Source organism: Xiphophorus maculatus, chromosome 12, assembly GCF_002775205.1.
Source record: "Xiphophorus maculatus strain JP 163 A chromosome 12, X_maculatus-5.0-male, whole genome shotgun sequence".
Lineage (NCBI taxonomy): Eukaryota > Metazoa > Chordata > Actinopteri > Cyprinodontiformes > Poeciliidae > Xiphophorus > Xiphophorus maculatus.
Genome location: NC_036454.1, coordinates 1,726,314 through 1,751,012, shown reverse-complemented (window position 1 = coordinate 1,751,012; position 24,699 = coordinate 1,726,314). Strand labels below are relative to the sequence as shown.

Genomic DNA, 24,699 nt, shown 5'->3' with positions numbered 1-24,699 from the left:
ACACACACACACACACACACACACACACACACACACACACACACACACACACACACACACAGGTTCCTGCAACACTCGCCGCCTCAGAGCCGTTACAAGAAATTAAATGAAGAGATACTTTATTGATCCCAAAGGAAATGAAATGTTGCTGTAACTCATATTGTTTATTGCAGATGGTGAAGGTCCGATTTGCTGCAGAACCGAGTTTATGCTGATAAAAACCAGAAAATAATAAAACTTTGACCTCACTGATGGAAGCGGCTCTGGATTTCTCTGGTTTCTTTTTAATATAAAAAATATTTAGGTTTATATATTTCTACTTTAAGGGCGGCTGATTTTATTTTCAGATTTACTAAACACAAATATTCAAATCATTTCATTAAGCATAAAGTTGGTTCTGACAGGATCCGGCGGTCAGCAGCAAGAAAAACTTTTAAAGATCTGCTGTAAAAATGTTGCTTAGTTTCCATTTTTAATGAATCAACAGGAAATAAACGCGATTTCACTCAGCTACACTGTTCCTGGTGGAAGGAGCGCCACCTGCTGGCCAAGCATAAGAACTGACCCCAGATGGCAGCAAGTCCAGAATAACACGGGAAATATTGATTTCTATGTTTTTAAAATTTATTTTAGGTTTATTTGAGGACAATTTTTAAAAAAATGAACTTTTTACTAACAATCCACATTTTCTGGTAACCTGAGCTGCATTTATTCAGCAAAGACAAAATGGTTTAAAAATACAAAATAAATAAAATATTCACAGAATTTCCTCATGGAAATTTTAATACCTTACAATTTTAATTTTTCTGTTTGTTTATTTTCTTTATTTTATTTTTTCATAATAAAAATTATTAGATTTTCTCAGTTGGACCGTCTTTAGAAAGGTTCTATTTAAATCCTGACCCGGTCCGGTTTTCCTCCCTGAGGTCCAGATTCTGAACAGAACCAGAACCTCCTGCTCGTGATTCCTCCGGAACCCCAGGGGGCGGCACGGCGCTCCTCCTTCAGCCGGAAGTTTTCACCGGAAGTTCCCGCCAGCTGCCCGCCTGTTCGGCTCGGCCAGCAGAAACCCAACTGAAACTGAACCGGAGCAGCTTCTGGTTCCGGGGATCCCAGGTCAGTTAGTCCAGCAGGATCCGGTTCATTTCGTTCTTTTGACCAGTTCGGTTCTGACTCGAGATCCGGACCGGTACCGCCTGATGAAGGAAGTTTGGTACCGAGCAGCTCAAACCGGTTCCGGTTCTGTCAGAACCAGCGGGTCCAGTCCAGACTGTAAATCGGGTTAGAAATGAAAACAGTATTGGACTTCATTCATTTCTGTCTCTGTACCAGGTCCGTTTTCCAGTTTCAGAACCCGACCAGAACCCCTCAGTGTAAATTACCTTGAGAAATAATGAGATTCGGCTTTAATGCCCAAAATGATCAAATGTTGGAAGCCATAGAAACGGATCAGAACCAGAGTTACATTCACCGTCCAGCGCCGGCCCACTGGGCTCCTTCTGGACGGAACCAGATGAGGCAAATCCTGGAGTTCAGCTTTTATTCTCCTGTTCCCAGTCTAACCAGTTTCAGTCTGTTTATGTGTGACTGCCGGCAGACACACATAAACATGGTCATGTAAGCTGCAGCGTGTGAGCAGCTACAAGAGAAACAGAACCGACAACAGCAGGAAGAACAGAAACGGAAGCATGAATCAGCTGTTTGGCTACTTCCGGTCAGCGGATCAGTTTCTCCTTTATTTTATGGTTTATGTTTATTTTTTTTGTTTATTTTTTTTAATCATTTTTTTGTTTATGTCCTTTTAACTTCAGATGACGTTTTTTTCTTCCTTCATCGTTTTATTTTTTCTTCTTCTTGTCAGGATGGAGCTTTCACCTCTTCTTCATGACCTTCATCTCTCCTCCTCCTCTTCCTCAGAGAAGACACGCCCCTCTATTCCCCTCCCACCAATCACAGAGCTCCTCTCTGAGCTGCAGAAGAAGCTGATTAGTGTGGCTGAAAGAAGTGATCTGATTGGCCAGGTTGAGCGTCTGTTCCAGGCTTCAGATCCTGATTGGCTGTTCCCTCCGCTGTTGGATGACCAGGACAGCAGGTGGGCGGAGCTTCAGGCAGCGTACAGCTCAATGATCAGCGCTCTGATTGGCTGTGCCGCGCTGCCACTGTGCGAGGAAGACTGTGGCTCATTAGACCCCTCAGCCTATCAGAGTGTCCCGAAGCGCGCCGCCGCCGTAAGCTCCGCCCTCACAGCACTGCTGGGGAACTGGGAGGAAGGGGGCGGAGCCAGAAGAGCCAGGCTGCTCCTTGCTGTGGCTCCACCCATCTACCTGTTCGCTGTCACGCATTTCCAGGTGAGTCGCTGCTGACATCAGCAATGGTTCTGGTGGTTCTGGTGGCTCTGATGGCTCCATCTCTTCAGGACGAGGTTTGGACCAGCGCCGCCTCCAGAACCGCGGCGCGGCACCTTCAGGTGGCGCTGCTGAGGGCAGGCGGATGGAGAGACTCCGCCCACCTGCTGGCGGGGGAGGAGGAGGAGGACAGGTGCATTTTGGGAGGAGTCCTGGACATCCTGCAGCCTCAGCTGACCAGGTGAGACTAGAACATGTGACCCGGTTGGTTCTGTCGGAACCTCACCTGGCCACTTGCCGTTCCTCTCACTTCCTGTTTGTGTCTCAGGGAGTCATGGCGACGGTGTGCCGCCTTGAAGCTGCAGTTCTCCTGGACGCTGCTGCAGGTTGGTCATCGCGTTGCCATGGCAACAACCTTGTGACGGCAGCATGATGATGAATGTTAATGACATAATATCACGGTGCTGATCAGTATTGAACATTTTAAGGAGCTTTTATGTAAAATAATTAATATGAATATGTTTCTGAATATCCAGAATGTGAAACCAGTTTAAATCAGCTGCTGTTTATTAACCAATCAGATTTATTATAGATTTGTTAAGTTTTTATAGGCGGAGTCAAAGTAAAAATTACACTGCATTACGCCACCTGCTGGCAGAAAGTGTTTCCTACATACATGACTGATTCCATTAAAACTCTCGTTAATGTCAGTTTTCCTCGTTAAAGTGTCTGATGTGTGATCGGCCAATCACAGCTCTGGCTTTCACAGGTGACCCGCCCCTTCCTGTCCCCCTTTCTGCCTCGCCTCCTCCCCCCTTCGCTCCTCCTGAATGACGACTACAAGCCGGAGAACTGCATGCTGGGAGTTCGCTGTCTGCATCACATCGTTCTCAACACGGTCAGAACTTTTCCACCTGATCAGAACCAGAACCACGCAGTGGTCGGCACGCTTCGGCTAACACTCTAATAGCAGAGCTAGGATTTCAAGAAACTTTATTGAGCAATTGGCAAATATACAACAAATGAACGGATGAGGTGCACAGAAGAAACCAACATGAACAAACTTTTAATTAACAGTTAATTAGAAATTAATATGAAATGTTTTGAGAGTCTCACGACACATAGAGGGTATCAGTATTGTGGAAGGTAGCGCGTTAGCATTAGCTTCCGCTGAATAGCATGTTGGTATAGCACCTTAGCATATCTCAGGTTTATGTTTAAGGCTTGTGATGATGATGATGATGTCTGTGTCCAGCCCGCTGCAGACCTTCGTCAGTTTAACAGAGCCGAGGTTCTGTACCAGGCTCTGTTCAGACACCTGTACACGAGCGAGGCCGCTGTCATCCAGGTAACACACACACACACAGTCGTGTTTTTGTGCCTTGTGGGGACTTCACATTGACTTGGTCCGAACTCTGACCCCTAACCCAAAAACAGCATTTAAAGGAGTGAAAATAGTCTCAAAATACCTGTGTGTGTGTGTGAAAAATATCTGTATGTGTGTAATACTGGTTTGTAACTCATGTAAGCATCTTTGTGTGTAACTTTGGATAGTTGTATCTGTGAAACATGATTTGTAAACTGTAAAAAGAACGTTTGTGCGTAATTCCAGGTACTTGCAAATATGTCGTCACAAATATGAAGAAATTACAAGTTCAAAATAAAAGTACACACACACAATTACAATTTCTACAAACATTAAATTTCTGCACACAAACATTTTAACTACAACCTCACAAACCTTCTCTTACGCCTACAAATGTTAAATTAGTACGCACAAGTCGCCTGGTACACACACACAAAACTGCATTTATGCACAGATCCGGTTACGATGCACAAGAACTTTGTAGGCATAAGAGAAGGTTTGTGAGGTTGTTGTTAAAAAGTTTGTGTGTAGAAATTTTACTTTTGTAGAAATTGTAATTGTGTGTGTGTGCTTCTATTTTGTATTCGGATTTTCTTCATATTTGTGACGACATATTTACAAGTACCCAGAGTTACGCACAAATTTTCTTTTTACAGTTTACAAATCATGTTTCACTGATACAACTATCCAAAGTTACACACAAAGATGCTTTCACGAGTTACAAATCCAGTATTACTGTAGCATATTTATAAGAATAACAATATTCTATATTGCTATTCAATATAATTGGATTTTGACCAATAAGGTAAATGGCTAGTTTTTTCCTCAGAAGATAAGTAAGTACGACTCAAAAAGAGCAGATAGCCTGGAAATTGCAGTTACAAGTTGTTTATATTTGCAATGTGAATAATATACACTGCTCAAAAAAATAAAGGGAACACTCAAATAACACATCCTAGATCTGAATGAAAGAAATATTCTCATTGAATACTTTGTTCTGTACAAAGTTGAATGTGCTGACAACAAAATCACACAAAAATCATCAATGGAAATCAAATTTATTAACCAATGGAGGCCTGGATTTGGAGCCACACACAAAATTAAAGTGAAATAACTCTACACGCTGATCCAACTTTAATGTAATGTCCTTAAAACAAGTCGAAATGAGGCTCAGTATTGTGTGTGGCCTCCACGTGCCTGTATGACCTCCCTACAACGCCTGGGCATGCTCCTGATGAGGTGGCGGATGGTCTCCTGAGGGATCTCCTCCCAGACCTGGACTAAAGCATCCGCCAACTCCTGGACAGTCTGTGGTGCAACGTGACGTTGGTGGATGGAGGAGACATGATGTCCCAGATGTGCTCAATCGGATTCAGGTCTGGGGAACGGGCTGGCCAGTCCATAGCTTCAATGCCTTCATCTTGCAGGAACTGCTGACACACTCCAGCCACATGATGTCTAGCATTGTCCTGCATTAGGAGGAACCCAGGGCCAACCGCACCAGCATATGGTCTCACAAGGGGTCTGAGGATCTCATCTCGGTACCTAATGGCAGTCAGGCTACCTCTGGTGAGCACATGGAGGGCTGTGCGGCCCTCCAAAGAAATGCCACCCCACACCATTACTGACCCACTGCCAAACCGGTCATGCTGAAGGATGTTGCAGGCAGCAGACCGCTCTCTACGGCGTCTCCAGACTCTGTCACGTCTGTCACATGTGCTCAGTGTGAACCTGCTTTCATCTGTGAAGAGCACAAGGCGCCAGTGGCGAATTTGCCAATCCTGGTGTTCTCTGGCAAATGCCAAGCGTCCTGCACGGTGTTGGGCTGTGAGCACAACCCCCATCTGTGGACGTCAGGCCCTCATACCATCCTCATGGAGTCGGTTTCTAACCGTTTGTGCAGACACATGCACATTTGTGGCCTGCTGGAGGTCATTTTGCAGGGCTCTGGCAGTGCTCCTCCTGTTCCTTCTTGCACAAAGGCGGAGGTAGCGGTCCTGATGCTGGGTTGTTGCCCTCCTACGGCCTCCTCCACGTCTCCTGGTGTACTGGCCTGTCTCCTGGTAGCGCCTCCAGCCTCCGGACACTACGCTGACAGACACAGCAAACCTTCTTGCCACAGCTCGCATTGATGTGCCATCCTGGATGAGCTGCACTACCTGAGCCACTTGTGTGGGTTGTGGAGTCCGTCTCATGCTACCACGAGTGTGAAAGCACCACCAACATTCAAAACTGACCAAAACATCAGCCAGACAGCATAGGTACTGAGAAGTGGTCTGTGGTCCCAACTGCAGAACCACTCCTTTATTGAGTGTGTCTTGCTAATTGCCAATAATTTCCACCTGTTGTCTATTCCATTTGCACAACAGCAGGTGAAATTGATTGTCAATCAGTGTTGCTTCCTAAGTGGACAGTTTGATTTCACAGAAGTTTGATTTACTTGGAGTTATATTGTGTTGTTTAAGTGTTCCCTTTATTTTTTTGAGCAGTGTATATACATATTTACAATATTATTGGGAACATCCAAATGGCCATTAACAAACATAAGGGAAAAAAATAAAGAAAGAACACAACAACAAAGGAAACTAAATCAATCAGTTGTTCCCAAAGTTTCACAATTGAGAGGCCACACCTGATAGTTCATTCATCCCAAATTGGGATCAATTAGGGCTCTGAACAAGATAATTATACTTTGCTTGGTTCAAATCCTGGTAGAAAACTGAAGTCTTCCATCACCCTAAAAGAGTGAATTCTTTCTTTGGCTCTATGCTCGGTCTTCTAGCTCGCCATCAACCTGGCCAGTTCCGATGTTTTATCTCACCCTACCGGGGTTTTTTCATCTCCCTTCTGGCTCACACCAGGTGGCTCCTGCAGCTCTGCTCCTGCCAACATGTTCTAACCTTCATGCCTCCCTGCTCCAGCTAATATACCTAGCAGGTAACGCTGCAGCGGTACACGTGACCCCAATACTCAATCGCAATTGGCTAATTAATAGTCTTGCGGGGTTTGAGATATAAAAAGGTTAAAAGACTGGAAAATCGGAGGAGGAAATAAAGGTTAAAATTTGCACCCGGGTTACAATTACACACCCACAGGTATTTTGAGACTATTTTGACTACTTTGAGACTCCATAGTGTTTCCCCTCATTGGGTCCAAGAAATTGTCCCCACAAGAAGCAGAGGGTTCCTACCACCCCCAATGTAGACAGAAAAAGGTCCTCACAACGATATAAAAATCTGGTTCACACACTCGCTCTGACCCACTCTTCACCTCTGACCTCTGACTTTCAGCTCGTCCTCTCCTGCCTGCTCGACTTGCTGCTGGTTCTGGAGAAGCCGCCCTCCTCCGACTGCCGCAGGACGCTATGTCGCCATGACGACGTGCTGCATCTGGTTCTGACTCACATGGAGGCGGAGCATAAGGTGGCTCTGCGGCGCGTCTACGCCTCGGCCCTGCCGCTCTATGTGGAGAGGTGCGTTTGATTCTTACACCTCGACTTTGGATCAGAACCCGACCCAAACAGAACCAGACGCAAACATTGGCCTCGTGCTGTGATGTGTTCAGGGTGGGCGTGGCCGTGTGCAGACACCTGCGGCGGCTGCTGCCGGTGCTGCTGGGTTACCTGGAGGTCGGGGATCCGCCCGAGGAGTCGGTCCGGCTGAAGATGCTGGAGGTTCTGCAGTTGACCATCAGGCTGGCGTGGCCACGGTAACGGGAAACCTGCCAGAACCAGTTCTCTCTGAAGCACATGACCCTAAAATCTGACCTCTGACCCCGTCAGGATGGCGAGCCGCACCGATGTGCTGCTGCGCTGTTTGCTGCGGCTGCTGGTCGACGTCTCTGCAGACCCGGGACTCAGCGACTCGGTCCGGCTGCAGCTGATGGAGGGAAGCTCCGCCTCCCTGCGCCTGTTGGATGCCGCCACGCAGCAACGCGTTCAGGTGAGTCACCTGGTGGTGGCGCTGCAGAGACGCGTTCAGATTACAGCAATAAAACAGAAACAACAAACACATTTTTATTAGTGTTTCTGTTTTTATCAATAAAAATAATCATAATAATAAAATTGATGTGGAAAGACGAAAATATTATATTATTTATATGAAAATGCAATTTAAAAAGTTTTTCAGTTTAATTCTGTTGCACCAATTCACAACAAACATCGTCTCAAAGCACTGTTTATTTTTTTATCTATCATTTGTGTAAAAATGTAATTATTTTTGTACAATGAAATATCATTTAACATTTAACAATGATAAATATTGAAGTAAATCCACTGAGCTGATTATTAATTATTGATTCAGGTTTCTCTGTTTGCAGCGGCTCCTCCTGCAGGTCGACAGCCGCCACTGCAGCCCTCAGGTTCTCTGTTGCCTGGCAACCGTGACAGTAGAGCGAAAGCACACCTGAAGCACCTGGAGGGGGAGCTTTCAGAGACTGAGCAGCACCAACACCTGAACCAAGCCGCAGCCAAGTCCGAAGGTCGGCCCACCAGAACCAGAGGCTGGGGACTCACTTCCTGCTGGGTTTTCAGAGTAAAACGTTTTAGAGAACAAGGTTCAGATCAGTTCTGGGGACTAATCTGACCTTGTCAGGAGGACCCAAACAGGTCCAGAGGATCAGCAGCTGGCTGCATAAGTTAAATGTTTTTTGAATTCATGTAATAAAGTTTTTCTGTAGCTCTTCCTCTTTGTCAGTCATTTATAACCCCGCCTCTTCCATGTGGCTCCTCCCTCTAACGCTGATGACCTTTTGTAGCTCCTTTAGTGACTTCCTGCCCTCCACTGGCTCCACCTTCTTCTGTAGCTCCACCCCCTTAGATGATGAAGGGCGGACAGGAGTTCTGGTCCCAGACCTGTCAGTGCGTCTCCTCCGGTCCTCCAGCTCTCTGCTGCCCCCTGGCAGCCAGACGCTGCGCTGCTCCTGCAGGAAAACCCGAGCTGTAAACTGCGCCCCCTGCTGAAGGTTCTGAACCTCCTGCAGTTACCTGACAGGTGAGAGAGTCCAGGCGCTCCTGAGCCTCCCTACAGTCTGACAGCAGATCAGCTAGTCTGCACGCGCGCACGCACACACACACGCACGCACGCGCACACACACACACATGCACACACACACACACACACACACAGAGTGAGTCTGACTCCTGGCGGTTTTTATTGTGAAGGAGCTGCAGGTGCTTGCCTCACCTATGTGCAGCTCTGGTGACCTTTGACTCCAGCTGCTGCAGCTCCTCCTGTCGGCTCCTCAGCTCTTCCTCCATCTTCCTGAGTTGCCGCTCCTCTTCCTCCCTCTTCCTCCTCAGTAGCTCTGCCCCCTCCTGCAGCTCCCTGAGATGACATTAAGGCATGAGGAAGAGGAGGAGGAGAAAGAGGAAGAGATTAGAGTTTACCTGAGGTGCCCTGTGGCCTCCAGCAGACAGGTGGCGCTGTCGTCCAGTTGGTGCTGCAGCGAGTCAGCCTGATGGGAACAGAGGAGGTCAGGAGGTTCTGGTGCTCAGAGTGTGTCCTTGTATTTGATGCTGTGGGGCCGAAGCCTGGTCCCCACAAGGGGAAACACTGTTTATGAGTTAGGGGTTAGGTTTAGGACTACGGCGTGAATTGAGTTTTGGTTAGCAGAAAAGAATGGAAGTCAATGGAAAGTCCCAGCAAAGATAGAAAGACAGGTTTGTGTGTGTTTACGTCTCTCCTGGCCATCCGGCGGCAGCTCTGAGCCTCCAGCAGCAGCCGGTCGGCCTGGCGAAGCTCTGCCCGTCTCTGCAGCAGAGTTCCCTCCAAACACACCAGCTCATCACACACCTGCAGCACACTCCTGCACACACACACCTACATACAGGTTTGTTTCTATGGTTTCATCAGTCATTTATCGGCAGCTGATCAGCGTAAATCTGGGACCTGTGTCGCTGCAGGGACCGTTGCATCTTCTTCTCTTCCAGGCAGTCTGACACACATCTGCCTCCCTGCTGACACACACACAGATGAAAGCAAGTGCTCATTGACATCACCTGTGCTGGTGTGAGACCCTCACCTTATCTCTGCGCCTTGACATCCTGCCCCCTGCTGGAGAACCCTGGGAAGTCCCAGCAGAGACAACTTCAGTCGGGTCATGGGCTGCTGGACGAATTCGTCCTGCAGGAAATGCATCATCAGCCTGTGATTCCACTCTGCCCACAGTGTTTGAGACATACTAACCTCCTGAAGGAAGTTCTTCCTGATGTCGCCCCCTGTCAGGAGAACTGAGGTACTGCAGCTCCAAACCAGAGTCCTGAGTCCCTTGAGAGGCCAGACTGGGAGCCTGAAACAGAAAGCTGAACTTTAACCTCTCAGCAGATAAAATAAGAGATCTAATTAGCTGAACAAGGCTAAGCATAAAAACAACACAAATAACTCCTGAACAAGTTCCTGAAACTAAGAGATGCTGGACAGCTGGAGTTAGCTTTCAGTTGTGCTAAAATATAATGAATTGCAGCTAAAACCAAAAAATATAAAATAGTGCTAGATTTGGAAATAATATTCCATATGTATATACTCAAAATTAACTTTAAGGACTGTGGGGTTCTTTTGTTTTCTTCTGCAATGTGTGTTTTTGTGAGAGATGTCTGCAGGAAGCTGATAAGCGCGCCAAATTGGAAGCAGATGTCAGGCACAAAGCTAAGAGCTGGCCTGATAAGGAAAACACCCAGACTAAAGGTCAAAGCTTGTGATCCAGGGACATGGGAACTGCCTTGAGACCTCACATGCACTAAGACGGGAGATTCCATTGTATTGAAAAGATTTTTGAGTGTGTTAGCACCTGGGTTTTTGTTTCCCCACCCCTTCCAGCAGCTGCTAACTAATGTAACCAGGGCTCTCTGATTCTAATAAAAGAGGAGTAGGAGGAGAGGAACTTTAGAGCGAATTTGGAAACTGTATGTTGGGTCTATTTTAGTTCCTAACCTGCAAGGAATCAACCAAAAACACAAATTGCTTTTCTGCAGAAGAGGGGAGCAGAGCCAGTGTTTGTGTACAGACAGTACACTGTCAGTGATCAACTTCACCGGCTCTCAGTCCCCAACTTCCTTTTATTATGATTACAAGGAAGGAGGTTGAGCTTTTTCACACAGTCACACAAAGAATGGATCAAAGACCTTTACTACAGGATGTTCTGGAACCTTCTGTGGACATGTCCTTACAAGGGCACGAAGCTGACCGCAACCAGTTTCACAGACAGCTGATAAAACAGGAATGTGTAAATGTTTCTAGCCTCCAGGCAAACATCCTAAAAACAGTTAATAGTGTATCACAAAAGAAAGGAGCCAAGTAAACAACAAACAAAATAATAATATGAAAACATAGCCTTTCAAATAAACTCATAAGTAAATGAGCTTAGATAATTTTTCTAACACTGTAAAAATCAGATTCTTCTTTTTCCTCTCCTCAAGACTCCGGGAGTACAAATTTAAGATAAGATAAGATAAGATAAGATTTATTATCATTGTCATCAACAGATTACAGATTGAGATTTGCTCGACTCGAGTTAAGATGCAGGTTATGTGTATATACATAATATACAAAGATAAAGAAATAAATAGTACAAAATGAGAATAAATAGACATCAGAAGATGGTTGCAGCGCCTGGAGGTGTCGCTACAGAATTTACATTTTTAACAAAGTGGTGTCAAGAGCAGAAGTTCTGATGCCTTTGAATTTAGTGCCATGATTGCCATCGGGTAAAAACTGTTTTTTAGGCGATTTATGCTGGTTTTTATTGCTCTGTATCTCTTGCCTGATGGCAGCAGCTGGAAGAGACCATGGCCAGGGTGTGAAGAGTCATTTAAAATGTCCAAAACTTTCTTGTGGAGCCTGGAAGTGTAAATCTGTTCCATAGTGGGGAGGGGGCAGCCTATGGTTCTCTCTGCTGCCCTAACAACCCTCTGGAGCGCCTTCTTGTCCGCAGATGTGCTGCTGCCGTACCAGACACACAGACCGTACGTGAGCACACTCTCTATGGAGCAGTGATAGACGGCCTGCAGCAGGTCTGAGGGGAGACGGTTCTTCTTGAGTATTCTCAGAAAGTACAGTCTCTGCTGTGCCTTCTTCAACAGCTCCTTGGTGTTGGTGCTCCAGGTTAGCTTGTCCTCCAACTCCATGCCCAGAAACCTGAACACTGGGACCCTCTCCACACAGGTCCCACTGATGGTGAGAGGCTGGATGTCTGTTTTGTTCTTCCTGAAGTCGATCACCAGCTCCTTTGTTTTGGAGGTGTTGAGGAGCAGGTTATTGACTTTGCACCACTCTGACAGCCGCTTCACCTCATCCCTGTACTCCAGCTCCCCCTTCCTGCCTGAGATGAGACCAACAACAGTCGTGTCATCTGCAAACTTTATGATCTTGTTGCTGAGGTGGGGAAGATATTCATCTCCTCTGATGATAAGGAGCAGGAGATAACCTGCTCCTTATCATCAATGAAAAATGATCTAAAAGAGGAAAGAAGGAAGTTGAAGGGGAGAAAAAGGACAGCCAGGAATGAGAACAAAAACTAATTAATGTTTTACAGGAAGGAAGATGATGAGACAGAGATAGCAGGAAGAAGAACAGAAGAAGGTGAGGAAAAGAAAGGATAAGAACAAACAGTTAATGTTTCACAGAAAGAAAGATAATGAAACCGCAGTGGTTAGAAGGAGACAACAGACCATGAGCCCATGATTCGCAGGAACTAATAAACCGGGTAGTAGGTTTAGCAGACAGAACTATTCAGAGATTCAGAAGAGCAAATTATATAGAAATAGGTAGGGACAAAACAAAAGGATGATGAACCATTTGAAGAATACAGAATCAGAATGATAGTTATTTTCAAGGCTCATAGCGGGTTAGAAGAAAATAATGATGAAAATGGACCCTATAGACAGCAGGAACATTTTATCAAAAGGAGGTTTTAGGGGGAGAGGCCCTAACCGTAGAGGTAGAAGAGGAAATTTTAGATCAGATACTTCAGGATGTTGGTGTTGTGGAAAAGAAGGACATCTGGCCAGAGACTGTCCAGGAGAAATACCACACCTCAGTATAACTAGGCTCAGCTCTGAGTGCGCCAGTCATATAATGAGACATCACATCCCACATTAGATGAAGTGAATGAAATAGAAATTGATCAAACAAAGAAAGTTTTGCTAAATTTACGAGATTTGTTATTAATGGATAACATTAACCTGAAATAACCCTATTGGTTAATGGGAAAAAGATCACTTTCTTGTGTGACACTGGTGCATGTGGATCTACTTGTAGAGAATCAATACTAAACTGTAGTGGGACATGATTAAAGCAACTACAGAAAGAAGAGTGTTGCAAATAAAAATAATAAACAGGAGGAAACAACAAGTATATGATAAAAAAAAAAGTTATAACCTTGGAAGTCAAGTAACAGAAGACCCCCAATTTTAAAATTAGATCAAACTGAAACATATCCCATGATACAAGTGCCAAACCCTAATGGAGCAGCAGATCAGCCTCCACATGTTTTCCATCCTTGGACCTTTAGAGGAAGTCAGGAAAGCAGAAGAATTAGGAGTTTCTCCTGAAATCCTTATCAGCTCTCTTTCCTGCCATGAAATCATCTCCTCCTCAGGGTGAATAGTTTAAGCTCGCTAAGGTTGTTCTGGTTGCCTCTGAGTCCTGAACAGAAGCTATAGATTAGGAAACTGAAGTGAATCTGCAAACATTTAAGTTCTGCGATGAGCTAATATATTATGCCATGGAATTCCACCAACTAAAAAAAACATTAAAGATTATAAGCGAATGATGGGTTTTAGAGATGCAACATGGAATGTTTTGGTAAAATAATCTTCTTAAAGGTTCAAATTGTGTTGAAATAAATGATTGTTTGTTTCATTTTAAGAAAAAGGGCAGTTATATTTAATAAAAAACAATTGGTGATTAAAAATAAAAAATAAATTTTGCAGCACCGATATCTCCCGCCATTAGTGGGGTAAATAATTTGATCGTTTTAAATTCTTTGAAAATATGGAAACAAATTAAGTTGCACTGTAAGTTACCGGAGACCTCAGTTCACGCCCCAGTTTACTGTAACCATGCTTTTCCCCCCATCACTATTGGATACGTCCTTTAAAAACTGGAGGCTGAAAGGCCTTAATACTCTGAAAAACTTGTACATTAACAAAATGTTTGCTTCATTTGCTGAAGAGCTATTTTTCTCTTCCGGATACGGATTTCTTCAGATATTTGCAAGTTAGAAACTATGTTCGAACTAATATTTCGAATTTCATATCTCTCCCGGGAGAAAATAAATTATGCAAAATTCTGCTGGGCTCTCCAGGATCGAAAAAGTTAATCACGAGTTTTGTTGACGTCTTTGCAGAGCGAATGAACTTTACCACAGACTCCTTGAGGGCTGCATGGGAGGAGGAGCTGGGTTTGTGGATCGGGAGTGAGGTCTGGGAATGAGGTCTGAGAGTGAGGTCTGGGAGTGAGGTCTGGGAGTGAGGTCTGGGAGTGAGGTCTGAGAGTGAGGTCTGGGAGTGAGGTCTGGGAGTGAGGTCTGGGAGTGAGGTCTGAGAGTGAGGTCTGAGAGTGAGGTCTGAGAGTGAGGTCTGGGAGTGAGGTCTGGGAGGATTCGGATCCTCTATCAATGTAAGACTCCAGTTAATTCAGTTCAAGGTGTTTCATAGAATTCACTATTCTAAAGTTAAACTGCACAGAATATTTCCTTCGACATCTTCAAAGTGTGATAAATGTAAGTCTGCGGATGGCTCCCTGTCTCATTTGTCCTGGACATGCCCCAAGCTCTTTCATTACTGGTGTGAGATTTTCAACTTGTTTTCTAAGGTTTATGGATGTGCGTTGGTTCCTGACCCCCAGGCTGCATTGTTTGGACACTCTCCTTCTTTGAGGAACTGCAGCATTTCTATGCAAACGACGGTGGTGTATGGAATGGTAATAGCCAAAAAAGTAATATTGAGACTTTGGAAAACTGACAAAGTTCCTCAGTTTAAAATGTGGTTGAGCGACTTTACTGAGATTCTCCATTTGGAGAAGCTACGATATGATGTTGTGGGTTTTTCTAATAAGTTCTGTAGTATCTGGCAGCCGGTTTTGGACCATCTTTCTCGATCCAAGGTCGACCCCGACACTCGCTCAGTTTCTTAGTATGCCACCTTACGGACAGGTAATAACGTCCTTAAGCAGAAATTGTATTCAATGCAGTGTAATCAACTCTTTGGATAATTTTCCTGACTTGTTATTATAAATTTTTCTTTCTTTCTTTTTTTTTTGGTTATTGTATGTCTTTATTTTTATTACTGGATTGATAAGAGTATACTGCTTTCATACAGGATTTTGTTGCATACATGCATGTGTATGTAAGTCTCTGCGAATATGTGTATATGTATATATATATGCTTCATACTCTCATGTATGATGTATGTATGTTATATTCTGAAAAACTAATATATATATATATATATATATATAATATATATATATATATATATTATATATATATATATATATATATAACCTACATCATATATAACCATATACCACACCAGACAAGACCCAAGGTGCAGGTTGTGCAAGGAGGCCCCTGAGACAGTCCAGCACATAACAGCAGGGTGCAAGATACTGGCAGGGAAAGCGTACATGGAACGACATAACCAAGTTGCAGGCATAGTGTACAGAAACATCTGTGCAGAATATGGACTGGAAACCCCGAGATCAAAGTGGGAAACACCCCCAAAGGTGGCGGAGAACGCCAGAGCTAAGATCCTGTGGGACTTCCAGATCCAGACAGACAAAATGGTAATGGCGAACCAACCAGACATTGTCGTAGTGGATAAACAACAGAGGAAAGCCGTTGTGATAGATGTAGCAATACCAAGCGACTGCAACATCAGGAAAAAGGAGCAGGAGAAACTAGAGAAATACCAGGGCCTCAGGGAGGAACTGGAGAGGGCCTGGAAGGTGAAGACCACAGTGGTGCCTGTGGTCATCGGGGCCCTCGGGGCAGTCACCCCCAAACTGGACCAATGGCTACAACAGATCCCAGGAACAACATCAGACATCTCAGTCCAGAAATGTGCAGTCCTTGGCACAGCCAAGATACTGGGCAGAACCCTCAAGCTCCCAGGCCTCTGGTAGAGGACCCGAGCTCAGAGGATAAGAACCACCCGCGGTGGGTGAGAAGGGAATTTTTTTATTTTTTTATAAAATAAATAAATAAAATAAAAATAAAAAATTTTATCAATGAGAAATATTAGAACAGTCCTGAAAAGTAAAAGTCTCAAGACTATAAGTTTTGGACCCCAGCTGACACTTAGGTTATTTCCTTATTGAAGAAATTTGTTTGGAATTAAATTAAATATCTGTCAGGATTGGGTTTTCTTCGTGTTGATTTGAGTTTTTTTGTGTGTTTATTTTGGGTTTCTGTGTCTTGAGTCTCCCTGTTGTCCTGTCTTCCCCTTGATTGTTCCCAGGTGTGTCTCGTTCCCTGATTACTCTCTGTGTATTTAATGCCACCCGTGTCTCTGTGTCTTTGTCGGGTCCTTGTTGTACCAGTGTGTCGTCTGTCTAGTCATGGCTGCTGTCAGTTATTTTGTAACCAGTTGCTACCAGAATTTGAGCTTTTAGCCTCCAGCTCAATCTGTGCTGCCTGGACTTTCTGGATTTGTATTTTCATCAGTAAATCATCACTTCTTCATCCCAACCTGGGTCCTCAGCGTCTTCCTCACCTCCACTCATCGTAAATCTTGACAATATCTCTAAGTGTTGAAAATTATTGACACCGCAGTGTTTGTAGACCATGGAGTATTTGTTGCATTTAAATCGAACAGTCAATTTAGAGTTTGATTCTAAAAAAGAATCTACATTTTATTGAAATCGGTGAAGTGTTTCAGCAGCAGAAAATTAGCGGTTGTTGCTAGATCCTAACATAAGTTTGAGAGAGCTCTCTTTTTAAAATGTGCACGTTATTTAAAACAGGATCCTGAAGACTAGAGTTAAATATTAAAACATTAAAAATGTTAAAACATTGGAAAAGCTTCAGTAAAATTTTATAAATAATTTGAGTAAAGAGATACAATCAGGACAGACTGAAAATGTATGACTGACTACAAATCTGGCCAATAGTTTTGTGTTTTTGTTTGTGTCGCTTTTCATGTTGGTGTGAATGAGTGTGTGATTATAAAAAAAAACTGTACTCAAGTACTGAGCAACAGATCTCCTACAAGCAATACAACTGCCAGCTAAACTAACAGTTTGTAAGTGTGCAGCACAAACACAGGTACCAATGTGGTCTCTAATGGAAATAGGTTAGCTGATCGAATAGCAGCAGCAGCATCAGTGGAAATAAAAGTGTTAGATATAGAAGAACAAACTATTATACACAAAAAGATATTTAGAGACATGCAACAGCAAAGCCCTAACCCTAAGCTTGTGACCCAGGGACATGGGAACTGCCTGGAGACCTCACATGCACTAAGACAGGAGACTCCAATGTATTGAAAAGATTTATGAGACAAATTTAACCACTTGTCTCTCTTCTTTTTGTCTGTTTGAAAGTGTTTAGGATAAATGACCCTGACAAATAGATAAACTAAATCTACAAAAAATTCCAGGTAACTTGGTTCTGCTCTCTTATTCTAAGGTCTATCTTATCCTGATGTATTTTTGTAGCTCTGCTGCTATAGACCAATGGAGCACGACTTTCTCCTGCTACAATCCAGTTTATATTTGCTTTTATTTAAGATGTTAACTTATTGTTTTCAGTTATTTTTCTGCGAAAACCAAAAGACATCACCTGACATAATGCTGCCATCATCTAATCGATCTACCTCTCCTGTTATTAACGTTTTCCTTTCATGAACACAGAAAGTACCTCTGGTTCAGTTCTACTGCTCTCTCTTCTCAAAACCCCAGTTAGTCGTGGCAGATGGCTACTGGTACTGAGCCGGGTTCTGGTTCTGCTGGAGGTTTCTTCCTGTTAAAGGGGAGATTTACTTTGTCGCCCCTGCTGGTCCAGTTCCTTCTGCTGAAGGACCAACAATATCCCAGCTGACAGAAACAAACTGAACCCAGAACCTGTGGGTCCAGTCCACCACGGCTCTGGTTCTGTTACCAGCCTGCAGAACCACAGCAGGGGAATTAGCTCAGATGGTAGAGCGCTCGCTTAGCATGCGAGAGGTAGCGGGATCGATGCCTGCATTCTCCAGTGACCTTTTGACCTTTGCTGGTGCAGCATGAGGACCCTGACCCTGGATCAGCCTGGAGAACCACAGGAAGGAGGAATCCTGTTTCCCGTGATTCAGATGTTTCTGTGGCTCCCGGCTCTCTGAAAGGTTTCAGGGTTATTTTTAGACTCTGGCTGTTGAACAGCAGGAACCTGATGCTGCCCCTCCTCCAGCATTTATCTCTGTTTGCTGTGAATTTCTAATTCTACTTCAGGAAAAACTAAAATCAAACACAAAAACTCTTTCATGGCTTGAGGTTTAACCTTAAATAGAGTTTAATCTAAAAACCCTGTTGATACATCGGTGTGCTTTTATTACATCTGTGATTCTGACATCTTAAGACACAGATTCACTATTTGCTGTCTTAATGCAGTGCTAAGTTAACTCAAATTATGACATGCTAAGCTATGTATAATATGTATATTATATAAGCTAAAATATGCTAAATTAAAATATGCTAAGCTATCATAATAAAAACTAAAATACATTAGAGTGAAATAACTAAAATATTGTAAGGTAAAGCAAGGTGAAATATGCTAAGCTATGATAACAAAAGCTAACATATGCTAAGGTCACACAGCCCAAAATATGCTAAGCTAAAGTGGGCTAAGGTAAATTATCAAAAGCTGAAATTTGCTACACTAATCCATCCATCAATATCTGATTTTCCTTGCAGGGTCACAGTGTTTGGGGGTCAGGGGAGCTGTGTCTGTCTCCAGCGGCCATTGGGTGACATGTCCTGTGACTGACACCTGATAGGAAATTGATACTTTTTACCATTTATTTACTGATGTATCTGCTGTTTTTATACTTCTGCGAAATGTGATTTCCTGTTAAAGGAGTTTCCAGACAATGTCCAGATGCTTTCGCAGCTGTCTACAAAGACAGGTGACATCCTGTATAAATGTCTAACGCAGCTTCTTAAAGAGTTACCATATATGGAATGCATTTTTCTGTACTTGTTTTTGCTGTTAAATTATCGGTATGATGACACGCCTATGCTTAGAAGTGAATAAATATTGACCCCGTTGGAGTTGGCTCGTCTGACGCAGCTCAGTCTGACACGCTTCTCCCCTTTCTGCAGAAAGACAAGTTTTTGTGTCCTTGTGATTCTTCAGAGTTCATTTGAAGAATAAACTTAACAACACCTCACTAGTCCATCACACAACATTTTATTATATTTCTGTGATGTTTTTATACTTTTCTTGTTTTTTTGTTCATTTTTATATTAATTTATTCTTTTTTATACAATTTGTAGCATTTTATCTGTATAAAACTTAGTGTTTCTGACTCAGCATGCACCGCCAAAGGTTCTTGTTTCAGAACCTTTGTCTGGGTCGGTTCTGGATCGGCATGAAATGAAACAGCAAACCCAGAAAACTGAAAGAATAAAGCAGAAAACCAAAAGCTCAGATCAGATTCTGGTTCTGGTCCGGTTAGGACCTCGGATTACATGGGCCTGCTCTTCAGTCTGCATGTGAAAACGGACATGCAGACTGTCGCCGATAAATCCTTTTAAAATCGTCTTGATTTAAATTCTAGATTCTAGAAAACTGATTTGAAATCATATTTGTCATAATTTGGCTCAAAATAAATAAACTGAGCTGAAATGTAGAGAAATGGAAACATGGAGCTTTTTCCTCCTGATCTCTGAGTCTGTAACCTGACCTGTGTGAGGGCGGGTGGGCCAGGGGTCAAAAGGTCACTGGAGAATGCGGGCATCAATCCCGCTCTCCTATTTGAACTAATTCCCCTGCTGAGGATCTGAAGAAATAAATCCAGATCCAGCATTGAGTTCTGAGTAGTCTGTCCGGTTGGGTCGGGTCGGGTCGGGTCCGGTCGGGTCTCTGGCCATCATTACAAGTGGACAGACCCGGCTGGTACTGACCAGGTTCTGCTCTACTGTCTGGTTCTGGCCCGGTCGGACCTCCTGCCTGCCGGTCCGGTTCTGGTGGGCCGACCCGTGGAGCCGCTCGGCGCTCAGAGAGTCTCTAGAACTGGGAGGAGCAGACATGAGATCAGGTTCTGTTGACTGGCCAACTAGAACCAACCAGAACCTGAAACATCTCCAGGTTCTGCAGCCCGAGAGCAGAACCTGATGCTGTTCTGCAGACTGGACCCAGTCCGAACCAGAACTTCACAGTAGACAGATTCTTCTGCTGAGAACCGCAGATCCGGTTCAGGTCCAAAAGACTCTGGACTGCTTCACAGTAAATATTTTGGAACCAGCAGCAGTTCTGGTACCTGGCTCCATCCTGTGGTTCCGTCTGGTTCTCTGGTTCTGGTAGACTGTGGGTAAGCCGCTCCAGCTGGATCCGGGTCGGGTAAAACTGGTCCAGTTGGACCTGCAGACAGACAGAACCTAACTGGGTTAACTCTGGTTCTGGTTCCAGATAGGGCAATATTTTCAATTTATGATCATTAAAATGGTTATATCGCAACCCTCGAGTATAAATTGTTGTTCAAATAATAAACTTTTGCCGTCAAATTTACTGCGAGTCTGGTTTATCCGACACCCTATGAATGCATCACTAGTCCCTCCCCCTCCCAACCTGAAAGTTTTCTGCCAATCAGCTGCGCGGAGAAAACAAACAACATGGTGACAACAAGAGTTTGAGGCGAGCGGCTGAATGAGACGGAAACTGAAGAGGAATCAGATGAACTAGTTTAGTTCTGAAGAGAAACAGCTGATCAATAATCTGTTTGGGTTTTATATGGAGGATGTCCAACAAAATGAGGTCATTTACAAAACATGCTATCAAACTATTCATTTAATGGGAAAAAGAACTCAAAACTACTCATTCTTTTTTTGTTGCCATAGCAACTGACAACAACACAACTTTATGTATTAGGACTCAGCACCAGAAACACTGAAACATTTTCCCCACATAGAGCAGAACATTCAGTTTGTTACAATTGAATGCTTTTAGGCTTGATGTGTATTTTGCTTTTATTAATAAGTGATCGCTGTTTTTGATTAGCCGCTGCTGCTATTAGCCACACTAACACAGCGGTGGTAGATTAGCCGCTGCTGCTATTAGCCACACTAACACAGCGGTGGTAGATTAGCCGCTGCTGCTATTAGCCACACTAACACAGCGGTGGTAGATTAGCCACTGTTGCTATTAGCCAAGCTAACACAGCGGTGGTAGATTAGCCGCTGCTAATATTAGCCAAGCTAACACAGCGGTGGTAGATTAGCCGCTGCTAATATTAGCCAAGCTAACACAGCGGTGGTAGATTAGCCGCTGCTAATATTAGCCTCGGGATTCCCCCGGAAGAGCTAGAAGAAGTGGCTGGGGAGAGGGAAGTCTGGGCCTCCCTTCTGAAGCTGCTACCCCCGCGACCCGACCTCGGATAAGCGGAAGAAGATGGATGGATGGATGGATGGATGTATTTTGTATGAATCATAATGTTTGATTTATTCAACATTGTAACATAAAATATAATTAAGAAATTAACTGTGGTTAATGTAGTAAATGGTACCCCTTCAGTTCAGGAGTTCAAATGTCATATTTCCATATATGGTATGACTCCACTCCTTCCTGAATCCAGGTGCTTCTCAAACCTGGAACCTCCCAGTGTCACCTGGTGGTCTGGCTCCGCCCTCAGCTGCCAAAGCTCCGCCTCCAGCTCCGCCTGTCGGACCCTCAGAGCCTGAACCTCCGTCCACAGCGCAGACAGCTCCTCCTGCTGGACACAGATGGGATTATCACCATGACGTCATGAGACAGTGACCTCTACTCGACCTTCTGACCTGAGGGTCCTGCACCATCCTGCAGTGTCTGTGGGAGTCCTGCAAGAGGCGCCGCAGGCTCCGGTTTTCCGCCTGAAGAACATGGACCTGCTGCTGAGAGCGCCGGGACTGAAACACAAACATAGACAATGGATGAACAGGGCCGCCCCCCAGGTGGACCGGGATGCCTCACCCCCACCTTCCCACCGCCCCGGTAACCCCTCCTTCTACACTTCTCCAGGTGTACCTGCTGCCTCAGCCCTCTCAGGTACTCCTGTAGTCCATTAGTTGCCTCCTGCAGATCCCTCTGCAGCGCTTCGTTGGCCAGAATCTGATCTGCAGCAGGACAACATAATGTTGTTTAAACAGCCAATCAGAAGGCTGGAGGTCTGGAGCTGCTCTGTGATTGGTTGTCCTCACTGCTGGTCAGCTGTTGCTCCAGCTCTTTGATCTCCTGTGTTTCCATGGCGATGCGTGACAGGAGGTCGTCAAGGCGACCCTCCAGCTGGCCGTTCTTCCTGCTCATTGGTCATGGGTAGCCGGACCCTCATGTGGTTCTGCAGCGGGTTCTGATTGGACCTCAGACACAAGCAACGACTCACTGGAATAATCTGGATTTAAAGTCACAGCATTTAATCTGAGCAGCACCAGAAAACCCAGTTAATGTCTGAGATAAGATGCAAGTTATGTCTTAAGCTGAAGACGGACGCTTTTCCCTCCGCTACCTCCCTGCCCACCATGCTGTGGGACAGAGGCGCAAATTGGATTCGCAACTTGCGAATCGCAGCATAGCTGATGACCCTAAAACTCACTAGCGGGATGAAATCGATGTTGAAGAAGTTGCTAGTTTCAGTCTGGCAGGAACGACCACACTAATTTGGATTAGAATAAACAGAAATGCATCGGTGAGACTTTAGGGTAGATTGAAATTTAAAATCTACCTGACCTAAAGCATATTGTCTGTATCTGAACTGGCTCCCCTGTGTTAGCCTTGGCTGGATGGCTATCTCAAATCTCCTGGAAGAAACGTAAACATGATGCTCCTGCCCATCCCACTCCTTTCTGAAGACATATGTGCGACTTGAGCGCTCCCAAGGACTTGCTCTTAGATAAGACCATCATAACAGAGACTGCTGGGAGAGCTAGCTCGTACAGGCTCATGGACATATACATACACAGCAGACACTCTCAGTTATTGTTTCCTACCTGTCGCTGCCTCCATGTCTGTGCCTTATCTCGCTATATGTGCCATATCCTTCCTGATGTTGCCATTTCATTTTACTTATTCTTTACTTTTATGAATTGTGGAGTACTCATTACTTTAGAACAACATTTAGCTTTATACTTTTGATACTTGCTCAAGACCTGGAGAAACACCTGTTAGCTTACTTAGCAACCCAGAACAAGAGTCAAACATGGAGAACCAACATTTACCTTTATACAAATCTAGAACTCAACCCACAACAACTGGAACTGAACCAACATTTAATTTTATCCTTAGCCAACATTTAGCTTTACACCTCTCTCATCCAGGAATAGAAACCCCTATTAGTTTATAAATTATGGACTATACTTAGTCTTATTCTTATTAAACATGGGAAACTAATATTTAGTATTGTACTTCTACCTTTGTCTTTCTTTTGGTTTTGTTGTTTTGTTTGTATTTCCTTTTAATTCATGTAAAGAACGTTGACCTGCCTTGTTGATGAAAATGTGCTATATAAATAAAATTACTTTACTAAAAAGCAACAGCAGTAATTTGGGCTGTTTAGGTAGAAACAGGATAGTGCTAAATAAAAATAAAAATAGTGCTAGCTTAGTGCTAAATATTTAGCACTAAGCTAAATACATACAGTAACTAGCAAACTTAATATTTTATTTTGCATCAAACTAAATATTTAGCCAAATATTTAGCTTCAAATATTTAAATTGATATTTAGATTTATTTATATACATTTATTTAGATTTATTTATACAAAAATAAATAAATAAATTTAGCTTCAAATATTTAATTTGAAGCTAAATAATATATTAAGCCAGCATATTTAGCTCTAAATTTAGCAAGCAAGCAAAAATATTTAGCTCCAAGCTAAATATTCAGTCATCAAGCAGAATGCTGTAGCCAGAGGTAGCGGGATCGAAGCCCGCATTCTCCAGCGACCTTTTGACCCCTGGGCTTCTCTCCCCCCTCCCTGCTGCAGCCCGAGCAGCCTGACCCTAGAACAGCCAGACATCCTGCTGGAATCACATGAAACGGCTCGGTTCTGATCCAAACTCAGCTGCCCTGAGGAACCCCTCTGCCAAGAGATCTCCAGATAGAACCGCATCGACCCAACAGAACCAGAACCAGACCGAAATTATCTACATATCTAATATCTTTAAAATATTCTGAACATTTTTAAGTTTAGGATCTGTAATAATTTACACACCTTCCAGCAACAAGTCCAACTAATTTACTTGCTTAATTAAATATTTTTTAGTGTATTGTTGAGGAAGTACCATAAATGCTTTTTGGCCCGCATGCTGTTTGGACCCAGTTCTACATGATTTTTATAAAGTCAGTAAGATCTGAAGATGGTTCTGTTCTCCATGTTGTTTCATTTTTGATTTATGAGTTTAAAATTAAATTCTTCATAATTCAGTCTTAATGTGAAAAGCATATATCACAGAGACAAAACCTGGACCAGGTTTTCCTAACAGACTGGACTTCTGGTTGGAAGCTCCTCCTCTTCTTCTGATGAGGCCAGGTTCGGTTTTGAACTTCTGGATCAGAACCGAGTTTCTGAGGTTTTCCTGAGAAAGCTCCAGCTCCTCGTCCTCGGACTCTCAGCTTGTTGTACTCACAGCGTTCAGCTCTCTGTCCTCCTCTTCTTCATCTCCTCCTCCTCTCATTCCTCCATCTTCTCGTCCTCTTCTCTCCGTTAGAAACTTCTGCTCCTCCCTTCACTCTGTTAAATAAAACAGGAAATCGCTCTCTTTCTCAGCCAATCAGAGAAGAGTCTGTGGGGTGACCAAGAGCTGCTATCCAATAGGAGCTCAGAAA

At 43.9% G+C, this 24,699-nt stretch overlaps 2 protein-coding genes and 1 non-coding gene across 9 annotated transcripts; 2 read left to right on the top strand and 1 right to left on the bottom strand.

Moving 5' to 3' along the window:
• The first annotated feature begins 868 nt into the window (after positions 1–868).
• tti2 (TELO2 interacting protein 2) lies at positions 869–8,393 on the top strand. 3 transcript variants are annotated; one of them, XM_023343440.1, is made up of 10 exons: positions 869–1,116; positions 1,862–2,348; positions 2,417–2,586; positions 2,674–2,731; positions 3,115–3,243; positions 3,601–3,693; positions 7,002–7,183; positions 7,276–7,419; positions 7,493–7,652; positions 8,029–8,393. In XM_023343440.1, exons 2-10 carry the CDS (start codon positions 1,863–1,865, stop codon positions 8,116–8,118), a joined length of 1,512 nt encoding a protein of 503 aa, XP_023199208.1. In that variant the 5' UTR covers positions 869–1,116; position 1,862; the 3' UTR covers positions 8,119–8,393. The 3 variants fall into 3 exon arrangements, with proteins under 3 accessions (XP_023199208.1, XP_023199207.1, XP_023199209.1); XM_023343439.1 differs by lacking the exon at positions 869–1,116 and adding an exon at positions 1,123–1,714; XM_023343441.1 differs by lacking the exons at positions 869–1,116; positions 3,601–3,693 and adding an exon at positions 1,123–1,714.
• On the bottom strand, positions 8,393–24,563 carry LOC102231023 (centriolin-like). 5 transcript variants are annotated; one of them, XM_023343442.1, is made up of 15 exons: positions 24,501–24,545; positions 22,077–22,225; positions 21,904–21,992; positions 21,678–21,785; positions 21,509–21,613; positions 20,165–20,265; positions 19,809–19,917; positions 9,897–9,999; positions 9,733–9,833; positions 9,600–9,664; positions 9,387–9,516; positions 9,098–9,165; positions 8,895–9,035; positions 8,696–8,759; positions 8,393–8,631 (listed from the first exon to the last, which is right to left on the bottom strand). In XM_023343442.1, the coding sequence occupies exons 2-15, from the start codon at positions 22,180–22,182 to the stop codon at positions 8,410–8,412; spliced, it is 1,512 nt and encodes a 503-aa protein (XP_023199210.1). In that variant the 5' UTR covers positions 22,183–22,225; positions 24,501–24,545; the 3' UTR covers positions 8,393–8,409. The 5 variants fall into 5 exon arrangements, with proteins under 5 accessions (XP_023199210.1, XP_023199211.1, XP_023199212.1 ...); XM_023343443.1 differs by having other exon boundaries at positions 22,077–22,235; positions 24,501–24,533; XM_023343444.1 differs by lacking the exon at positions 24,501–24,545 and having other exon boundaries at positions 21,509–21,610; positions 22,077–23,555.
• trnaa-agc lies at positions 17,829–17,901 on the top strand. The gene has a single exon. It is a non-coding gene; the product is annotated as a tRNA-Ala (tRNA).
• Positions 24,564–24,699: the final 136 nt, after the last annotated feature.